Genomic DNA, 21,655 nt, shown 5'->3' on the forward strand with positions numbered 1-21,655 from the left:
ATGATAAAGAGATGTACCTGGTGAGATGATTAGATCCGAAAAATTGAAAAATACCCTGATTAGTGAATTTAGTGTGTTAAATCCATGTGAGAACCCCCTCTATCATTGATTTATATGTTTTAGGTCATTAATATCTTGATCTGACTTTACGGATCATCAATCGGGACAAAATAAGCTAGGGTCACTTCATAGCCCGGACCCTGATTCCATTCCGAGACCCGATTTCCGTAAATCGTTAGATCAATGACAGATCTTGACCTGGGTCTCACCATCCAAAACCACCTAACCTCTCCTCTCATCCTAACCATCCAAACCTCACCTAACCTCACCTAACCTCTCCTCTCATCCTAACCACCCAAACCTCACCTAACCTCACCTAACCTCACCTAACCTTACCTAACCTCACCTAACCTTACCTAACCTCACCTAACCTCACCTAACCTCCTATCCCATTCTCCTATAAATACCCTCTCATCCCACCATCCAAGAGAGAAGAAGAAAAAGAATCCCTCTCTTAGAAAATTCATCCCTCTCCCTCATCTCTTCAAGGGTTCGGCCATCCTTGCCGGATCGGGTGATACGTTGGGTGATATATATCAAAAGCAGTCATTATCAAGCAAGGAATCATCTTCAAGGAATTAACATCAAAGAAAAATCAAACACAAAGTGGGTTTTCAAAGAGGTAGGCATTTATTTCAATTCTATGTAGGGTCTGTTTTCATGCATATCTTTTACTTTAAAAGAAAAACCATGTTAGGAAGCATCTAGGATCAATCTTTACTCATTCTTCTTGATGGTAGACTTTGAAGTTATACATGTTTCCCTCTTCTCTTAACCCATCTTATCTTCATTTTTATTTTTCCCTAATGGTTCACACCCTGGTTCCCCCTGGTTAGCCTCTGGTTAGACCCTGGTTGCACCCAGGTTCGTTGCTGGTTGCACCCAGGTTCGATACTGGTTCGCACCCTGGTTCCCTGCTGGTTCGCACTCTGGTTAGACCCTGGTTGCACCCAGGTTCGTTGCTGGTTGCACCCAGGTTCGATACTGGTTCACACCCTGGTTCCCTGCTGGTTCGCACTCTGGTTAGACCCTGGTTGCACCCAGGTTCGCTGCTGGTTGCACCCAGGTTCCCTGCTGGTTGCACCATGGTTCCCCTGCTGGTTCGCACCCTGGTTCCCTGCTGGTTCGCACTCTGGTTAGACCCTGGTTGCACCCAGGTTCGCTGCTGGTTGCACCCAGGTTCCCTGCTGGTTGCACCCTGGTTCCCCTGCTGGTTCGCACCCTGGTTCCCTGCTGGTTCGCACCCTGGTGCACCCTGGTCCGCACCCTGGTTTGTACCCTGCTTCCTCCTAGTTAGACCATGGCTAGTCTCGGGTTTGCTCCTAACTTAGACCCGACTCACTTGACCCTAACCATTAACCCAATCCAACCTAGCCATTAACCACACCTAAACCCATACCCATAAGCCTTAAACCCTATAACCATAGCCACACATCATACACCACATGCCTTTCATTCATCCACCCAACAGTACCCTCATACACCCCTACAATAGACCCGGCCAACCCAGTTAACCCGGCCATCGGGCCCATTCGGCCCAATTAATTCATTCCCCTTAAGAGCCACTTTGCCCTATTGGTTCCTAAGATACTCCAACCACCCAAACCTCAAGCCGCACCCCAATCCACGCTCAACCAGTTCCAATCCAGTCTAAGCCAAGTCAACCCGCACTTGACCTTGACCATTAACCCAATCCAATCCAACTCAACCATTAACCCCACCTAACCTGACCCTAGCACAACTCAACCGAGTCACATCAACCCAAGCCATACCTTTGTCCACTCACTGAGGCACACCATTTATCCATAAATCTGGTTACATTAAATCTAACCCAGCCAGGCCACCTGCAGCTTAAGTCAAATCGCCCCAATACAATCCATCCAAGTGGGATCCCAACCCAGCTCAACTGAGTCAACTCTAGCCAACCTCCCTAGTCGAGTTGACCCAACTCTCTAGTCGAGTATGCTCAACCTCTTTAACCGATTGGACTCTCCCCTTAGTTGACTCAATCCAATTCCTTAATCAACCCATCCCAATGCAACCGAGTCGCATTCGACCAAGTTGCGGCCTTCCATGTCACAACCGAGTCATTCCCCTATTCTACTAATGCCCTTTTACACCTAATAGAACTTCCTCCCTTTTGCCTAACCAAGTCATATCCCAACACAATCTGAGTCGTATGTCTGAATCCATTTGACCGAATCTCATAAGCCCGCCCATTTTGAATTCCCAAAATTCAAACCCTTGATGATTCCTATATGCTCAATTCTTTGATGCAAATTCCCAATTCCAAAATCCCATTGCTAAATCAATGTTTCTGAATCTCAAGTCCAATGCTCAAATACAAACCCGATTCCTGATCCAAATACCAATCCTGTTTTCCAAAATCCAAGCAACCTCCCCAGCGGAACTACGTGTGGCTTGATCCCCATCGCGGGGTACGTAGGCAATTTGGCACTCCCAAGTTCAGTCGCACCTTTCTCTATCTTTCTCATTCCCTCACACTATTTCATCATCTCTTCCATCCCTTTTTTCACTAACCTCAAGAACTGAAATCGATTCACCTCGTGTCTCTCGGAACCGTTGGATTACGGTTTCCGTCGTAAGGACCCTTAGAGCCCAATTTAGGAACACCGGTGTCGTGTCGTGTCCTAAGTTTTAGGGAGTCTTAGGTTTTAGGGAGTCCTAGAGTTAGGAGTCCAGCCTCATCACGGACGTTTGCTATGTATAGCAACCGTGCCATAGGTCTAGTTACACTAGTCACCCAATCTTTCCCTAGGACAAGCCTAGTAAACTAGGATGTAAGGCAAACCTGCATTAGTCTAAGGGACCATTTGCATTTAGATGAGAATCATATAGCATCTTAGATGAAATCCTAAGATAATAAAATCCTCAACTTGAATTAAATAACTTCTCCTAAAACTGTTGAAACAGTCAATCCCGTCTAGGTCGGTGTCTTAGTTGAGTTAGGCATATGTAACTTAGCTTAGGTGCACCGAACTACGTCGACTCTGATCCCAGTGAGGCTTGGGTACGTAGGCAGCTTGGATGTCTGACGGCATACCACCCGCGAGTCGGCACCACAACAAATTGTGGTGTTTTGGATATTAATTTTCTTGTAAATGCTTAATCAAATCATTTAGGGCTTTCCATGAAATTAGAATTCTAGGAGAACTTTCACTTAGAATGAATCCAGACAAATTAATAAATCAAGATACACATCTAGGATTCACATTGAAATTAGATCATAGGATGCATGTCACTTAGTTCGCACATTAACATAGAGTTGAATGAGCCATTTAAAATAAATTTAAAAGAGTTAGCTTTTGGAATCGAAGACCGATTATCGGGCAGGAATGGTGCATGTGGCGGATAACTCCCCATACCTTCCATTCTCGTAACCAGGTAGCGAGTCTAGATTTCTGGTTAATTTCGGGTCCTAGATCCCACATCTAGGTGGCGACTCTGTCAGTCTCTTTCGTGTGGAATTCGGATTGCCTTAGTGATCCCAAGTTCACATGAAAGACGAATTCAAATCAATAATTAAATGCACACGCCAATCGCGTGGATACTGGAGACCAAGAGAGAGAGCGCGGCGGCTCGCGCCCCACCCCTCTCGCGGGATTCGGGTACCACAGTTTGGCGACTCTGCTGGGGACCACCTAACTTCATTAAAATTTCAAAAGATAATTCATTTGAATTTAATTTAACTGGCTCATAAAAACTCTATACTTGTTAGATTAGTTTGCCTTGTTTTATTTTCTCATCACATTTTACTTGAACTTAATCTAACAAAACCTGAAGGCATCATAGATTGCGCAAACTTATTGCACACACTTACATCACTTGCATCTAAACCCTTGCATTTCACGTACACACACGTCCTATTTTAGGAACCCGGAGTGTTATCTAGCATGGTTGACTGGGATTTCATCACCTGGTGCCTCTGTGCTAGAGAAGCATTCCACCTTTAGCCTAGTACCTTTATGGTACGTAAACGGATCTCTTGTTCACGTACTGATACGCCGGACACTGGTACAGTATATCGAACAGGGATTCGCGCTAAGGGAACTCTTGGCCTTACCCCTAGATTAACCCACACATGCATGTAGTATACGAACACATGTGTATCACGTGTGTGAGCCTAGTTTAGGATATCCTACCTATTTGTGTCTAGATTAGGCCGTAGACCATCTTCCAATGGCTACGATCGGAACTAGGTACACGAACAAAGTCATGAGTCGAGATCCTCTCTCCACTCCGCTTGATTAGGATTAGGGTTGATGCCTTCAGGTCACACTGTTAAAATGTGCGAGATTAAAAAAAAAAATTTCCTTTAGGGGTTAGGATATAAATCCTATCATTTCCAAAGATCTCATAGGATTAGTCATTCTTGATCTATCCGTTGAAAGCAATCTTATGCTATCTCATCTAATCTTTCGATCGTATGCCTTTCATTCTTCTATCGTATGATTCGATCATGTATTCATACTTTCCTTGTACTGGCAGGAACTTATCCCAATCTCGTGTTCATGTAATCCTGATCATTCTTATATCCCTTCTCTTGGCTTACGGGCACTATGTCTACTCGTACAATTCTTGATTGGATCCGTGGTACATTAAGAGAATCCCATATCTACGCCATAAGTGAACAAGAGAAAAATCTCTTCGGCTACGTGGCAACCATCAAGCTCGATTGGGGATTACTCTATGCCGCATCAGAGTGTTGGGATCCCGATCATCATGTCTTCCGTTTTGGCAACCAAGAAATGTGTCCCACCTTTGAAGAATGGTGTGCCTTATTGGAATATCCTGTGGATGGCCCTCTAGTGAAGCCATCCTGTGTTCCAGATTATCGTCCTTTGTTCCTTTGCTTGATGGATAATCCAGATGAATCCATGAACTCTTTCATGAAAGGCCAAGAAGTGTCCATGCAGCGACTAATTGACATTTACCCTCCTGTTGGATACATTGGTGCTGTTGATATTCAAAAAGCTCGACGGCGCGCTTTGAGATTCTGCTCCTTTGCTAGGTTCCTCACTGTACAGCCTTCTCGCTTTGCGCCAGCTGTTCTTCTGGACCTCGTTGATCAAATGGATCGTGGCGCCAATCCAATTCCTACTATGCTTGCAGAAACTTTCAATGGATTGGATGATATGGCTCACCTTCGTGCCAGTTCAGGTCCAAGCTCTTATATTCGCTCTTTCGTTGGGTCTTTCTCAGGATGTCCTGCATTACTTCAAGTGTGGTTATGCCACAAGCTAAAAATTGCAGCTCCTGTCCATTTTGATCATACGTTATACACCTTCAGTGAATGGCGTCATGATGTTTCTTTCGATCATAAAAGCGATTGGGTTGAATGGTTAAATTCTCGCCAAGAAGATCAGATTTATTGGCAAATTCCCGGAATCCAAGAAGCTGTCTTCAACACCGGAGAAGCTAACTACGTTCGCCTTCTTGGTCTCAAAAAGACTTCCTTTTATGTTCCTGCCAGGATTCAGCGTCAGTATGGAAGGGAGCAATCCATTGTGCCTCCCCTTCATCATTTCTATCCGCCTGAGGATCTCAAGCCCAAGATTGTCAAAGCTGTTTCATCTGCTTGGGATGCAAGAATCATCAAACCTTTAAAGGAGTCAGTTGAGGAAGATTGTCGTCCGAAGAAGAAGTCTAAAAAGAATGCTTAGTTCCATGTTTATCTTTGAAAGATTGAACCATGTACTCAAATTTTAATGATTGATCAATAAAGTCCATCCTTCTCTTTCATTATCTTTGTCTATGTGTGCATCATCGTCTATTCTTCTCTCTGATTTTAAAATATGTCTTTCGGATATTACAGGGCAATAAACATCATAGCTAACCCTAATACTCCTTGGGTTCGGGTCTCTTCGCGGTTAGAGAGGAAATCTGTTTCTCCGCCACCTTCTCTAAGAACCCCAGCATCTCCTTCTTTCCCGTCCTCATCCTCACCAATGGCAGACAACCAAGATGGTCTTCCACCCGCTGCTATTACCGATACTCTTACCTTGATTCTCCAACAGCTTCAAGAACTCAAAGAAGAAAATCGAGTTATCAAGGCTCAGCTTTCTGAAAAGTTAGAACCGTCGTTGTCCAAGGATAAAGGGCCTATGCGCCAAGCAGCTACTCCAGTAGCACCTGCCCAAACAGTGTTCATCAATATCCCTGATAAAGTCGAAGAAGACTTAGAAAAAGAGCAGTACAGCGAGAATCACAGTAGGCCTTCTCAGTCCATGGTTGATAAGTCTGTTATGGAGAAATTAGAGACTCTTACCAGGAAAGTTCAAGGCATTCAGTTTCAAGACCAGGGTGGTTTCAATCCAAGTGATCTTACTTTATTTCCCGAAATTCGCCTTCCTGCCAATTTTCAAATGCCCGATTTCGACAAATATGATGGTGTGGGTTGTCCAATCACACATTTGCAAATGTTCACCATCATGTGTCAGCCTCAAGGCTTATCTTCTGAGCAAATGGCTCAATTGTTCCCAGTTTCCCTAACCAAGGTTGCGAGGAGATGGTTCATGGTCTTGGACAAGACTCGTTACAGGACATGGAAGGATATCGGCGAGCAGTTCATCAGGCAATTCAAATATGATGATGGGACAGAAATCACCAGAAAGGATTTAGAGAGAACAAAGCAAGACTTGAGGGAATCCTTTTTGATTTTTGTGAAAAGATGGAGGAGAATAGCAGCTCAGATGATGGAGCGCCCGTCTGAGGAAGAACAAGTCCAGATAATCATGAAAAATATTTCCCCCCAGCTCCAGTATCACATGTCTTTGCAATACTATCCAGACTTCAAACACTTCATCGTGGCTGGCACCCAGATAGAGGAGGCTATGGCTCAAGGTGTATTCAACCGTAGCAACCCAAACCCCAGAGATTTCAAAAAGTCCCCTCCAGCCCAAGTCAATAGTATTTCCCGTTCCAATGCTCAATCCTCTAGGTCCCAAGAACCTTTAGTAATGGACTATGCTCAAACCGCAACCGCACCTCGGCAACAAACTCGGGTAGAATTTACCCCTCTTCCCATTCCATCTTCAGAGGTGCTTAAGCAGTGTCTTGCTTCAGGTCGCATAACCTTACCTGCCATCCGGCCTCCCCCCAATCCTCTACCTGCAAGTTGGCGAGCTGACCTACACTGTGAGTACCACAGAGGTCCTGGTCATCTTACTGACAACTGCATTGCCTTGAAATTTAGAATCCAGAAACTCATTGATGAGAAAGTCATTGCATTCCAGCCAAGACCCAATGTCACCCAAAACCCATTACCTGGTCATGCAAATCCTCCTGCTGCCGTTAATGCCATAACCATAGGAGATCCTGAGTTTGACCCTCTTACCCTCATATGTGCCTTAGAACCCATCTCTGAACCCCAAATCATATTCTGTGATGAATCACACCTAAGAGAGTCTGTACCTCCCTTGGTAATCACCTATGAGCCACAAGTCCCTCAAATTATCACTTATGATGAGCCTGAATTGGATGAAGTCAGACATGTGACAAGGGGCGGAAGAATTTTCAAACCTGTTGAATTGAGAGTCGAAAATCCAGGGGCATTGGCTCGAGGAGAGGAGCCGCAATATGTGAAAGATCCAGATGATGAAGTTGTGCAGCAGTTAAAGAAAACTCAGGCTGTTATATCTGTATGGGGATTATTGATAGCATCAAAGAAACACAGAGAGGCTGTGTTAAAAGAATTGAATACAACACAGGTATCCTCAGAGATATCTCCGGAGCAACTGGCTGAAGTTGTTGCTCTAACCCAGGCCACCAGGGCCATTAGTTTCTCAGATCAAGAGCTGCCTCCTCAAGGTCGGAATCATGCTAGAGCTCTTCATGTCACTATTGTTTGTGGAGGCAAGAAAGTACCATCTGTGTTGGTAGATAACGGATCCGCGTTGAATGTGTGTCCATTAAGAACTGCCATTACCTTGGGTTTCGGTCCCACTGATTTTGCCGAATCAACCCTTGGTATCCTCGCATATGACAATACCCGAAGAAATGTGGTCGGAGTCCTCACCACCAAGATCGTTATGGGCGGTCAAGAATTTGAGGTTGAGTTTCAAGTTATTGATATCAAAGCCTCGTTCAATATGCTTCTAGGACGTCCCTGGTTACATAAGGAAGGTGCTGTCGCTTCAACCCTTCACCAAAAATTGAAGTTCATTAAAGATGGGAAGTTGTTCACTGTCAGAGGTGATGAAGAGCCAGAAATAGGGCAAATAACAGGAGAAACTTTAATCCTTCCAGTTGCAAAAGCAGATGACTACAACTTGAATGGTTTCGCATTCGAGGTTGCTGTTATCTCTTACAAGGATGCCTCTCGGGAGGAGTTGTGTTTGCCGTTCGCCATCAGTTCTGTGGTGGCCAAGATGATGAGAAAAATGAACTACTTTCCTGGTATGAATTTGGGCCGTGATCCAAGCAAGGCATCTCACTGGCGCCCAATCAAAGCAAACCATGGAATTTTCGGTCTTGGATATGTACCTACTGAAGAGGAGGAGGAAGCCATGGAAAAATTGTTGAAATTGAAGGAAGAAATCCGCCGCACCGGAAGGGTACTCCTAATGGCTCCATATCCCTTATCAATGAATGGTCATTTTATCAAAGAAGGTGAGACGTTTCCATACTATGGGTTTTCTGAACCATGGTATGACTCAGTGACAGGGATCATGATACCCGGTTTTGAAATATTCAGTGGCCTTGCTCTCCCAGAAACAGAACCGCCGATATATTATGTTGAGAAAACTGTTGAGGACTGGTTAGTCTACCTTGAGCCAGATGTGCTGGAATCTTTGTTTGAAGAAAATGTGCCTGATGTTGATTACTATTCTGAAGAACAAGAAGAGACAGATTGTGAAGATATGCTAGTGGCAGTTATTCAGAGTAATGATACCTTTACTGAACCTCAGAGTCAGATTGCACCTGCAACAGAAAATCTTTCAAACTGGAGTTCTGATGTTTTTCCATCTTATTTTATTGCTAAGTCAAGTCTAGTCAAGTCGAGTGAATCAGTGTCAGTGCCTAGTCCAGGCGAGTCATTTTCTGAGTTTATTTACTATGTGAATCCTGAACCTGTTCAGGATGAGTCCAATGATAATGATGTAACTTCTTTCAATTCAATGAAATCTGATTCTCAGTATGTCTCTGTGTTTGCTTCTGACTTTAATAATAATGATAACACTCCCTCCTCAGATGAGGAAGGGGGGATCGACGAAACTCCCCTTGAATTGCAGCATATGCTCAAACAAGAGGAGGAGCGCCGAGCCCAGCCTCTTAAAGATGAAATCGAAATTATAAACATCGGAACAGAAGATTTAATACAGGAAATACGAATTGGAAATACTCTATCCTCTGAAGAGCGCGATGAATTAATAAACCTACTTAAGGAATATAAAGAAGTTTTTGCCTGGTCCTACAAAGATATGCCCGGGTTGAGCGAAGACATTGTTCAGCACAAGCTACCTTTATTGCCTGGGATTAAACCTAAAAAGCAGAAGCTAAGGAGAATGAAGCCTGAGTGGGTCCTGAAAGTAGAAGAAGAGGTTACTAAGCAGTTGAATGCTGGATTTCTGCAAGTGGTGGAATATCCAGAATGGCTCGCAAATATAGTACCTGTACCGAAGAAAGATGGAAAGGTGAGAATGTGTGTAGATTTCAGGGATTTGAACAAGGCAAGTCCAAAAGATGATTTCCCTCTACCACATATCGATATCTTGGTGGACAATACGGCCGGGCATGAATTACTATCTTTTATGGATGGTTTCTCGGGCTACAATCAAATTAAGATGGCACCCGAGGACATGGCTAAGACCTCGTTCATTACACAATGGGGGACATATTGCTATCGGGTAATGCCATTTGGTCTTAAGAATGCCGGTGCGACATACCAAAGAGCAGCTACAGCCTTGCTCCATGACATGATACATAGAGAAGTCGAAGTTTATGTCGATGATATGATTGTAAAAGCCAAGGAAAGGAAAGATCATATCCCGAACCTTAAGAAGTTCTTTGAAAGAATTCTCAAATACCAGCTTCGCCTGAATCCTAGCAAGTGTGTGTTCGGGGTTACCTCCGGTAAGTTGCTTGGATTTATGGTGAGTCAAAGGGGTATAGAGGTAGATCCTCAGAAGATTAAGGCTATCCAGGAGATGCCACCGCCTAGAACCGAGAAGGAAATTCGGGGATTCCTAGGAAGGATACAGTTCCTAAGGCGATTCATCGCTCATCTGACATCAACTTGTGAACCTATCTTTAAGCTCTTAAAGAAGAACTCTTCCAAAGAATGGACAGAGGAATGTCAGCAGGCCTTTGAAAAGATAAAGCAAAGTTTGTCTGAGCCACCGATAGTAGCACCAGTGATACCGGGGCATCCATTGCTGCTTTACTTGTCAGTAACAGAAACCACAATGGGTTGTATGTTAGCACAACAAGATCCAGAAACCAAGCATGAAAAGGCTGTGTATTATCTTAGCAAGAAGATGTTGGAGTATGAACAAAAGTATACTGTCCTAGAAAAAACCTGCTTAGCCTTGGTTTGGGCCACTCAGCGACTCAGGCATTACCTTTTATCACATAAGGTCCTGCTTTTGTCGAGGATGGATCCTCTGAAGTATCTCTTTGAAAAACCAGCCCTGACAGGCAGGACTGCCAGATGGTTATTATTGTTGTCTGAATTTGACATCACTCATGTAACCCAAAAATCAGTAAAGGGCCGAGCCATTGCTGAACAATTGGCGGAAGCACCCCGAGAAGAAAGTCAGCATTTCAAGCCGATGTTCCCAGATGAAGAGATCATGATGGTTGAAGATGAGTATCCAGAAACTGGTTGGACCCTCTATTTTGATGGAGCAGCAAACCAAACAGGACAAGGAGTAGGGGCATTGCTTGTGTCGCCTCGAAATGAGCATGTCCCCGTTGCCGTTAAGTTACAATTCAATTGCACCAACAATATGGCAGAATATGAAGCATGCATTGTTGGGCTTGAGGCTGCATTGGCCTTAGGCATAGAGAATCTTGACGTATATGGAGATTCGAAGCTAATCATTTGCCAAACTCAAGGAGAGTGGAGAACCAAAGAAGAAAAGCTATTGCCATATCATGAATACTTGGATATTCTCGCTAAGCAATTTCAACGCGTCACTTTCAGTTATTTGCCAAGGTTGAAGAATAGATTCGCCGATGCCTTAGCAACGTTAGCTTCCATGATTGACATACCTCACAATATGAAGATGAGGCCCATCACGGTTCAAGAGCAATGGGCTCCTGCATATGTTGATGCTATAGAAATAGCTGCAAGATGTCCCGATGGAAAGCCATGGTATACAGACATAAAGAACTACATCTCAGGCCAGGGGCATCCCAATGAGGCGTCGAGTAAAGAAATAAGGACTTTGCAGAGATTGGCAGCTAATTTCGTCATTTGTGGAGGAGAGTTGTATCGACGGTCTTTCGATGGAATTCAACTCTTATGTGTCACTGAAGATCAGGCAGAAGAAATTCTCGCAGATATTCATGAAGGGGTGTGTGGGCCTCATATGAATGGGAAGATGTTGGCAAGGAAGATCCTACGTCTGGGGTATTATTGGCCGACATTAGAAGCAGATTGTCACACATTTGTGAAGAGATGCTATAAATGTCAGATACATGCGAATCTCATCCATGTACCACCCACCGAATTGCATTCTCTTACCTCTCCTTGGCCGTTTTCGGTATGGGGAATTGACATCATTGGCAAGATTTCTCCCAAGTCGTCTAATGGTCACGAGTACATACTCGTTGCTATTGATTACTTCACCAAGTGGGTTGAGGCCGCTTCTTATGCAAAGCTTACATCCTCATCAGTTGCTAAATTCATACGCACCAACATAATTTGTAGATATGGAATTCCCCATGAACTTATCTCAGATAATGGATCTCATTTCAAGAAGGAAGTAATCTCTCTTTGCGAAGAGTTCAAGATTAAGCATCATAAATCCTCGCCTTATCGTCCGCAGACAAATGGAGCGGTAGAAGCTGCAAACAAAAATGTCAAGATTATCATTAGCAAAATGTCAGAAACTTATAAAGATTGGTCGAATAAGTTACCATACGCCTTGTGGGCTTACAGAACATCAATTAGGGCTTCAACTGGGGCAACCCCTTACTCTCTTGTTTACGGGATGGAAGCAGTGCTACCTGTTGAGATCCGTGTACCTTCGCTCCGAGTATTGACTGAAGTCAAGTTGCCAGAAAATGAATGGGCAGATGCCAGATATAAAGAGCTGAACGTGCTAGATGAGAAGAGATTAAAAGCGCTTTACCATGTACAGGGCTACCAGCGCAGAATAGCCCGGGCTTTTAATAAAAAGGTTAAAATCAGAGATCTAGAAGAAGGCAATCTTGTTCTGAAAGAGAATCGAGCACCAATGTTTGACCCAAGGGGCAAGTTCAAACCAAATTGGTCAGGACCATACATTGTGGACCAAATCTTACCCGGAAAAGCCGTCAAGCTCCGTAATTTAAATGGAGAAATATTGCCAGAACCAACAAATCTTGATCAACTCAAGAGGTTCTATGCTTGAACATCAGAAGGCCGTCCTTTGGCCAAATAAATCCCAAATTCATAACCAAAAATCAAAAAATTTATAACCTTTTGCAAACCCTTTTGAGCCTAATAAAATTTTCCTTCAAATCCCAATATACTAGGGGCATTCGCCCTGAACTACGCATGATCTGATTCCTACACTGGGATACGTAGGCAACCTGTTCATAGGTTCGGTCGAGACCCTTGCAAAACCTTAAGCCATTCTTTGAAAAGCCCTACCTCACCCATAAAGTCCTTTTGGTGTTCAAGTAAAAAGAAAAGAAAAAAAATAATAAAAAAAAAAAAAAAAAAGAAAGAAATGGAACTTGAAGATCCGCTAGATTGAAAACCTGAAAAGGCAATCTAGGCAAAATTTAGGATCATTCCCCTGCTAAGTTGAAAACCTGAAAAGGCGGCTTAGGCAAAAGTTAAGGGGTGGCCTGCTGAGTCGAAAACCTGAAAAGGCGATTCAGGCAAAAGTTAAGGTTGAGCGGTCCGCCAAGTTGAAAATCTAAAAAGGAAGACTTGGTCGTGGTAAGATGGGGTTCACGCCAGAAGAATTACATCTACCTCTGAACTCTCAGTAGGTCAGGCAAAATTAACAATCATTCCCGAAACTAAGGGCATTAATTTCAAAGCAATCCAAAAGTTGATAGAAGGATATATGAAGTATTACTGTCTTAAAAAAATAAGTGAAGATGTTTATCAGTGGAGAAACATTCTTTAAAAGAGGCTAACCTAACCCAAAAGAAAATACTGATAAGTCAGAAGCATCACGAGATTACTTGAGTAATCTTTCTTATTTTGTCTTTTTTTTATTACAAATGTCTGTGGTTCCGTTTTTAGAAAAATTTACGAACTCTATTTTTAGAATTGTTGTAGGGTGCAATCACTCTGAAGGCAGGTTCATTAACAGGTTCCGAGAACCTGGGAAAAGGCGAGACTGCCACGAATGGCGAAAAAATCTCTGCAGAATGATCTCTGGTCAATGAATAGAAGAAGGTTGAATGCCTCAAATTGGGGCAGGTTGCTAATAAAGTGGCATCTCATATTCAAGCCTTGAAAGTCCTTTGCTGCATGGTGGTATTGAATCATTTGCTTCCAAAGTTGTTAATTGGAGATTTCAGTCCCCTTTCTCTGATAATCTCTGTTAAAACTCAAATTATCTCTGAATTCATTTGAAAGTGATCTTTTCTCTTTGAACATCATATAAATGTGATGTCTCATTCTTTGGCATTCGTATAAATACGATATTCCATTATCTCTGAGTTATCTTTGAGCATCATATGAATATGATGTCTCATTTTCTTGAAATCCATCATTTCATTCTCCCGGAGTCCATTTGAAAATGGTCTTTTCTCTTTTGAACATCATACAACTATGATGTCCCATTCCCTTGGAATCCGTACAAATACGGTATTTCATTCTCTCCGAGTTCATACAACTATGGTCTCTTATCCCCTTTGAACATCATACAACTATGATGTCTCATTTCCTTGGAATCCGTACAAATATGGTATTTCATTCTCTTCGAGTCCATACAACTATGGTCTCTTATCCCCTTTGAACATCATACAACTATGATGTTTCATTTCCCAAAAATAAAATATAAAAAAAAATATAAATTAAAAAAAATTCATCAAATCCAATCCCCGATTCAAAAAAATAATAATAAATCCAATCCTATGAAAAATCTCTAAATTCTTCGAGCCCGTTTGAGAACGGTGCCTCTTTTCTTCGAGACCATACAACTATGGTCTCTTATCCTCTTTGAACATCATACATCTATGATGTCTCATTTCCTTGGAATCCGTACAAATATGGTATTTCATTCTCTTCAAGTTCATACAACTATGGTCTCTTATCCCCTTTGAACATCATACAACTATGATGTCTCATTTCCTTGGAATCCGTACAAATACGGTATTTCATTCTCTTCGAGTCCATACAACTATAGTCTCTTATCCTCTTTGAACATCATACAACTATGATGTCTCATTTCCTTGGAATCCGTACAAATACGGTATTTCATTCTCTTCGAGTCCATACAATTATGATCTCTTATCCCCTTTGAACATCATACAACTATGATGTCTCATTTCCTTGGAATCCGTACAAATACGGTATTTCATTCTCTTCGAGTCCATACAACTATGGTCTCTTATACCCTTTGAACATCATACAACTATGATGTCTCATTTCCTTGGAATCCGTATAAATACGGTATTTCATCTTGCCCAAGCCCATTCAAAAATGATGCTGCATTTTCATTAAGAATCTTTCAAAAGTCATCCATTATTCTCTGAGACCATTTGAAAATGACGTCTCATTTCCTCTGAAGCTGTTCAAAAGCGATATTCCTTTCCCTCCGAAAATCCATTTGAAAATGGTATCCCATTTCTCTCGTTGCCAGCGGCACCGCAGCGGGTTTGTTTTATTGCATTCCAATTCTAGGATTTCATCTAAGGTCTTGCATTATATTAGGTTGCATTGTGTTTAGGGGGTCCTTTGTCGATTAAAGCTACGCAAAATGGTTCTGTCATTTTGACTTTGGTATTCGATGACTACGTCGTCTCTACCAAAGAGGGGCATCTGTAGACACCCACATTTTGCTTTACTTTAACCAACAATAACCTAATATATTGATCCATCCTCAAATTTTTTGAAAAAAACAAAATGATAAAGAGATGTACCTGGTGAGATGATTAGATCCGAAAAATTGAAAAATACCCTGATTAGTGAATTTAGTGTGTTAAATCCATGTGAGAACCCCCTCTATCATTGATTTATATGTTTTAGGTCATTAATATCTTGATCTGACTTTACGGATCATCAATCGGGACAAAATAAGCTAGGGTCACTTCATAGCCCGGACCCTGATTCCATTCCGAGACCCGATTTCCGTAAATCGTTAGATCAATGACAGATCTTGACCTGGGTCTCACCATCCAAAACCACCTAACCTCTCCTCTCATCCTAACCATCCAAACCTCACCTAACCTCACCTAACCTCTCCTCTCATCCTAACCACCCAAACCTCACCTAACCTCACCTAACCTCACCTAACCTTACCTAACCTCACCTAACCTTACCTAACCTCACCTAACCTCACCTAACCTCCTATCCCATTCTCCTATAAATACCCTCTCATCCCACCATCCAAGAGAGAAGAAGAAAAAGAATCCCTCTCTTAGAAAATTCATCCCTCTCCCTCATCTCTTCAAGGGTTCGGCCATCCTTGCCGGATCGGGTGATACGTTGGGTGATATATATCAAAAGCAGTCATTATCAAGCAAGGAATCATCTTCAAGGAATTAACATCAAAGAAAAATCAAACACAAAGTGGGTTTTCAAAGAGGTAGGCATTTATTTCAATTCTATGTAGGGTCTGTTTTCATGCATATCTTTTACTTTAAAAGAAAAACCATGTTAGGAAGCATCTAGGATCAATCTTTACTCATTCTTCTTGATGGTAGACTTTGAAGTTATACATGTTTCCCTCTTCTCTTAACCCATCTTATCTTCATTTTTATTTTTCCCTAATGGTTCACACCCTGGTTCCCCCTGGTTAGCCTCTGGTTAGACCCTGGTTGCACCCAGGTTCGTTGCTGGTTGCACCCAGGTTCGATACTGGTTCGCACCCTGGTTCCCTGCTGGTTCGCACTCTGGTTAGACCCTGGTTGCACCCAGGTTCGTTGCTGGTTGCACCCAGGTTCGATACTGGTTCACACCCTGGTTCCCTGCTGGTTCGCACTCTGGTTAGACCCTGGTTGCACCCAGGTTCGCTGCTGGTTGCACCCAGGTTCCCTGCTGGTTGCACCATGGTTCCCCTGCTGGTTCGCACCCTGGTTCCCTGCTGGTTCGCACTCTGGTTAGACCCTGGTTGCACCCAGGTTCGCTGCTGGTTGCACCCAGGTTCCCTGCTGGTTGCACCCTGGTTCCCCTGCTGGTTCGCACCCTGGTTCCCTGCTGGTTCGCACCCTGGTGCACCCTGGTCCGCACCCTGGTTTGTACCCTGCTTCCTCCTAGTTAGACCATGGCTAGTCTCGGGTTTGCTCCTAACTTAGACCCGACTCACTTGACCCTAACCATTAACCCAATCCAACCTAGCCATTAACCACACCTAAACCCATACCCATAAGCCTTAAACCCTATAACCATAGCCACACATCATACACCACATGCCTTTCATTCATCCACCCAACAGTACCCTCATACACCCCTACAATAGACCCGGCCAACCCAGTTAACCCGGCCATCGGGCCCATTCGGCCCAATTAATTCATTCCCCTTAAGAGCCACTTTGCCCTATTGGTTCCTAAGATACTCCAACCACCCAAACCTCAAGCCGCACCCCAATCCACGCTCAACCAGTTCCAATCCAGTCTAAGCCAAGTCAACCCGCACTTGACCTTGACCATTAACCCAATCCAATCCAACTCAACCATTAACCCCACCTAACCTGACCCTAGCACAACTCAACCGAGTCACATCAACCCAAGCCATACCTTTGTCCACTCACTGAGGCACACCATTTATCCATAAATCTGGTTACATTAAATCTAACCCAGCCAGGCCACCTGCAGCTTAAGTCAAATCGCCCCAATACAATCCATCCAAGTGGGATCCCAACCCAGCTCAACTGAGTCAACTCTAGCCAACCTCCCTAGTCGAGTTGACCCAACTCTCTAGTCGAGTATGCTCAACCTCTTTAACCGATTGGACTCTCCCCTTAGTTGACTCAATCCAATTCCTTAATCAACCCATCCCAATGCAACCGAGTCGCATTCGACCAAGTTGCGGCCTTCCATGTCACAACCGAGTCATTCCCCTATTCTACTAATGCCCTTTTACACCTAATAGAACTTCCTCCCTTTTGCCTAACCAAGTCATATCCCAACACAATCTGAGTCGTATGTCTGAATCCATTTGACCGAATCTCATAAGCCCGCCCATTTTGAATTCCCAAAATTCAAACCCTTGATGATTCCTATATGCTCAATTCTTTGATGCAAATTCCCAATTCCAAAATCCCATTGCTAAATCAATGTTTCTGAATCTCAAGTCCAATGCTCAAATACAAACCCGATTCCTGATCCAAATACCAATCCTGTTTTCCAAAATCCAAGCAACCTCCCCAGCGGAACTACGTGTGGCTTGATCCCCATCGCGGGGTACGTAGGCAATTTGGCACTCCCAAGTTCAGTCGCACCTTTCTCTATCTTTCTCATTCCCTCACACTATTTCATCATCTCTTCCATCCCTTTTTTCACTAACCTCAAGAACTGAAATCGATTCACCTCGTGTCTCTCGGAACCGTTGGATTACGGTTTCCGTCGTAAGGACCCTTAGAGCCCAATTTAGGAACACCGGTGTCGTGTCGTGTCCTAAGTTTTAGGGAGTCTTAGGTTTTAGGGAGTCCTAGAGTTAGGAGTCCAGCCTCATCACGGACGTTTGCTATGTATAGCAACCGTGCCATAGGTCTAGTTACACTAGTCACCCAATCTTTCCCTAGGACAAGCCTAGTAAACTAGGATGTAAGGCAAACCTGCATTAGTCTAAGGGACCATTTGCATTTAGATGAGAATCATATAGCATCTTAGATGAAATCCTAAGATAATAAAATCCTCAACTTGAATTAAATAACTTCTCCTAAAACTGTTGAAACAGTCAATCCCGTCTAGGTCGGTGTCTTAGTTGAGTTAGGCATATGTAACTTAGCTTAGGTGCACCGAACTACGTCGACTCTGATCCCAGTGAGGCTTGGGTACGTAGGCAGCTTGGATGTCTGACGGCATACCACCCGCGAGTCGGCACCACAACAAATTGTGGTGTTTTGGATATTAATTTTCTTGTAAATGCTTAATCAAATCATTTAGGGCTTTCCATGAAATTAGAATTCTAGGAGAACTTTCACTTAGAATGAATCCAGACAAATTAATAAATCAAGATACACATCTAGGATTCACATTGAAATTAGATCATAGGATGCATGTCACTTAGTTCGCACATTAACATAGAGTTGAATGAGCCATTTAAAATAAATTTAAAAGAGTTAGCTTTTGGAATCGAAGACCGATTATCGGGCAGGAATGGTGCATGTGGCGGATAACTCCCCATACCTTCCATTCTCGTAACCAGGTAGCGAGTCTAGATTTCTGGTTAATTTCGGGTCCTAGATCCCACATCTAGGTGGCGACTCTGTCAGTCTCTTTCGTGTGGAATTCGGATTGCCTTAGTGATCCCAAGTTCACATGAAAGACGAATTCAAATCAATAATTAAATGCACACGCCAATCGCGTGGATACTGGAGACCAAGAGAGAGAGCGCGGCGGCTCGCGCCCCACCCCTCTCGCGGGATTCGGGTACCACAGTACTGGAGTTTTGGAAGGGGGTTTTCAAGTCTCTAGGATTGGGGTTATCAAGTATCAAAATGGAGTTACCAATTTCCGAATGGGCTTATCAAGTCCCTGAAAATTGGCCGAGGGTACTAGAGTTTTGGAAGGGGGTTTTCAAGTATTTGGGATTGGGGTTATCTAGTATCAAAATGGGGTTACCAATTTACGAATGGGCTTATCAAGTCCCTTAAAATTGCCCAAGGGTACTGGAGTTTTGGAAGGGGGTTTTCAAGTCTCTGGGGTTGGGGTTATCCAGTATCAAAATGGGGTTACCAAATTCCGAATGGGCTTATCAAGTCCCTTATGAACACGTTTTTACTTCCTGTTTTTTTTCACTCGTTCATTTTTACGTTTTTTTCTTTCTACCGTACGATTCATCTTCCTCATCCTCCATTGAAAGGGAGAAGGAGAAATGCAAAACCCTAAAACAAATGAAAAACAAAACCTAGATATTGAAAGATAGATGGGAATGAACTCACGTTTCAAATTTTCGAGTTTTCCCACCTCCAATGGTGGCTAAATGATGAAGAAGATGACTGGTAAGGTAAAAAAAACAAAGTTGAAAATGAAAAAGTAAAAAAAAAAAAAAGAGGGAAAGAAGATAGAAGAGGAAAAAGTGGAAAAGCAAAACGTGTTGGTTAAGAAAAGGGCATTTTCGTCCAGCTTTTAATGACAAGACATCTTTTGTCCCTCATTGATAATTTCTGAAAAGCATGGGTCCTGTAGATAATTCCACCTAATTTTGTCCCCCATTGGTAATTGATCCTTTGATATAAACCAACCACATTGTCATGCCCCGAATTGAGAACCCAGACCAGGTCGGGGCACACAACAACACCGCACGTCTACAAACCTAAATCGAAAGACATGCAAGGCAATCCACATAATATGCAGTGCAATACTAAATGATCAAATCTCATAACCAGAATTAGATAAACTGTCAAATTTAGAGGTCTATTGTGAATGCTAAATCGATTGTCCAAACTAAACTACAATGAATGGTGAAATAAAAAAAACTAAATGAAAGTCTAATAGTGTCTCTAATAAATAACTCAAAACAAAGAGCCTAGTGTTCGATCTTCCCAATCCTCGTTCCCAAATGATAGGGGTCACCTATTGCTCGGCATTTGTAAACATGAGTTATAATAGAGTGAGCTAAAGCTCAGTAAAAAGACAAATTCTATAGCATGTAATTCAACATGTATAATCAACAATACAAACTTTTGAGAATTATCACATGCATCAAAGCAATTTAATCTCACTGGCATTCCATGTATTTACCGCATAAATAGAATAAAAAAACTGGCCCACTAATCTACATAGTCAAGGTCATATCCCCTGCTAAACTCGCGAAAAAGCCACATACCCACTAAACTTGTGGGGGACATCATCCCTCTAACCCGTGGGAGATCGCATCCTCACTAAACCTATGAGTGGCCACATCCTCACTAACTCGTGAAAGATCTCATCCATGTTGAACCTACGAAAGATAACATCCTCGCTAAACCTGAGAGAGATCTCGCCCCTGCTAAACCTGTGGAAGATCACATCATCGCTAAACCCGCGAGAGAAAAGGTAAATGCAGATCGTACCAAGACACCATGTAGATTGGGGCATATTTCATGCACACTGTGACGGTCCATTTGGATCCAATTATAATCCATAGGGCCATTAACTATCATCCAAGAAACCTGAACATATCCCATGTCCCTTTGTGTATTGCTACCTATCCCAATTCCACACTAGCATACCCATGCTTGTTTTGTAGTTTCATATTTTGGACATGCTAAAAAGTATTTGTTACTTGCCTAATTGGCCGTGACACAAATAAACATAAACAAAAGGGAGAAGACGAAGAAAGAGGTGGATTCGAGGCAATCAGACCTCTTAATGGCTCAATTCGAGAGGAGCCATGACTCACAAACAAAGTCACCTTTGCTGTAAATTTTCTCTTCTCCCTAGTTACATTTTAATACAAGTGCTTAAATACAAGTACAAAAGGTAGCACACAACATTAACCACTTCCCCATTAACAAGACACATCATCACTAACTAACATCAACTATCCTAAACACATAACCCACAATCACTTAATAACTACATTCTAGCTAACCCCATACATACCACTAATAAGCAGTTATCATTCCACCCCCTTAGAAACAACCTTGTCCTCAAGGTTGATTTGTTGGAGAAAAGATTGTATCCACCAGAGTCCCAAATTTTATTGGACACACTTTGGTTGACAAACGCAATCAACTTTGGACCTCCATATTCTTCAAAAAATAACGACTGTGATCTTTCGAACCCTGCCTTCTAAATTTGTTGCTATCAAAGTTGGAATGAAATACGACTTTTCATCTCCGTCGCCATCTATTTTTGCATTTTCTTCTACACGAACATCAGCTCTCTCAAGATTCAACTTTTCTTCATCATTGCGCATTTCTTTGACCGATTTACTGATTTTTTCCATGCCTTCTGCAAATCGCCGGTGTTCTTCCATTATTTTCAAAACAAGAGCTTTGATTTGCCATAAATCATCGTGGATGGATTCCAAAAACTCGAAAGACATAGCCATGGTGCATGATCGACGGCTCTGACACCACTTGTTACGTGC

The 21,655-nt window shown here is 42.7% G+C and overlaps 1 protein-coding gene across 3 annotated transcripts; it reads left to right on the top strand.

Annotated features, from left to right (window-relative positions):
- The first annotated feature begins 360 nt into the window (after positions 1 to 360).
- Positions 361 to 14,452, top strand: LOC143884896 (uncharacterized). 3 transcript variants are annotated; one of them, XR_013253089.1, is made up of 2 exons: positions 361 to 682; positions 897 to 1,775. XR_013253089.1 is itself a non-coding variant. In XM_077388744.1 (2 exons), exon 2 carries the CDS (start codon positions 6,030 to 6,032, stop codon positions 12,639 to 12,641), a length of 6,612 nt encoding a protein of 2,203 aa, XP_077244859.1. In that variant the 5' UTR covers positions 365 to 682; positions 5,897 to 6,029; the 3' UTR covers positions 12,642 to 14,452. The 3 variants fall into 3 exon arrangements, 2 of the variants coding, with proteins under 2 accessions (XP_077244859.1, XP_077244858.1); XM_077388744.1 differs by lacking the exon at positions 897 to 1,775 and adding an exon at positions 5,897 to 14,452 and having other exon boundaries at positions 365 to 682; XM_077388743.1 differs by lacking the exons at positions 361 to 682; positions 897 to 1,775 and adding exons at positions 5,679 to 5,775; positions 5,897 to 14,452.
- Positions 14,453 to 21,655: the final 7,203 nt, after the last annotated feature.

This window comes from Tasmannia lanceolata, unplaced genomic scaffold (assembly GCF_043159265.1).
Source record: "Tasmannia lanceolata isolate RefF3 unplaced genomic scaffold, GAP_Taslan_0.1 ptg000008l, whole genome shotgun sequence".
Taxonomy (NCBI): Eukaryota; Viridiplantae; Streptophyta; class Magnoliopsida; order Canellales; family Winteraceae; genus Tasmannia; species Tasmannia lanceolata.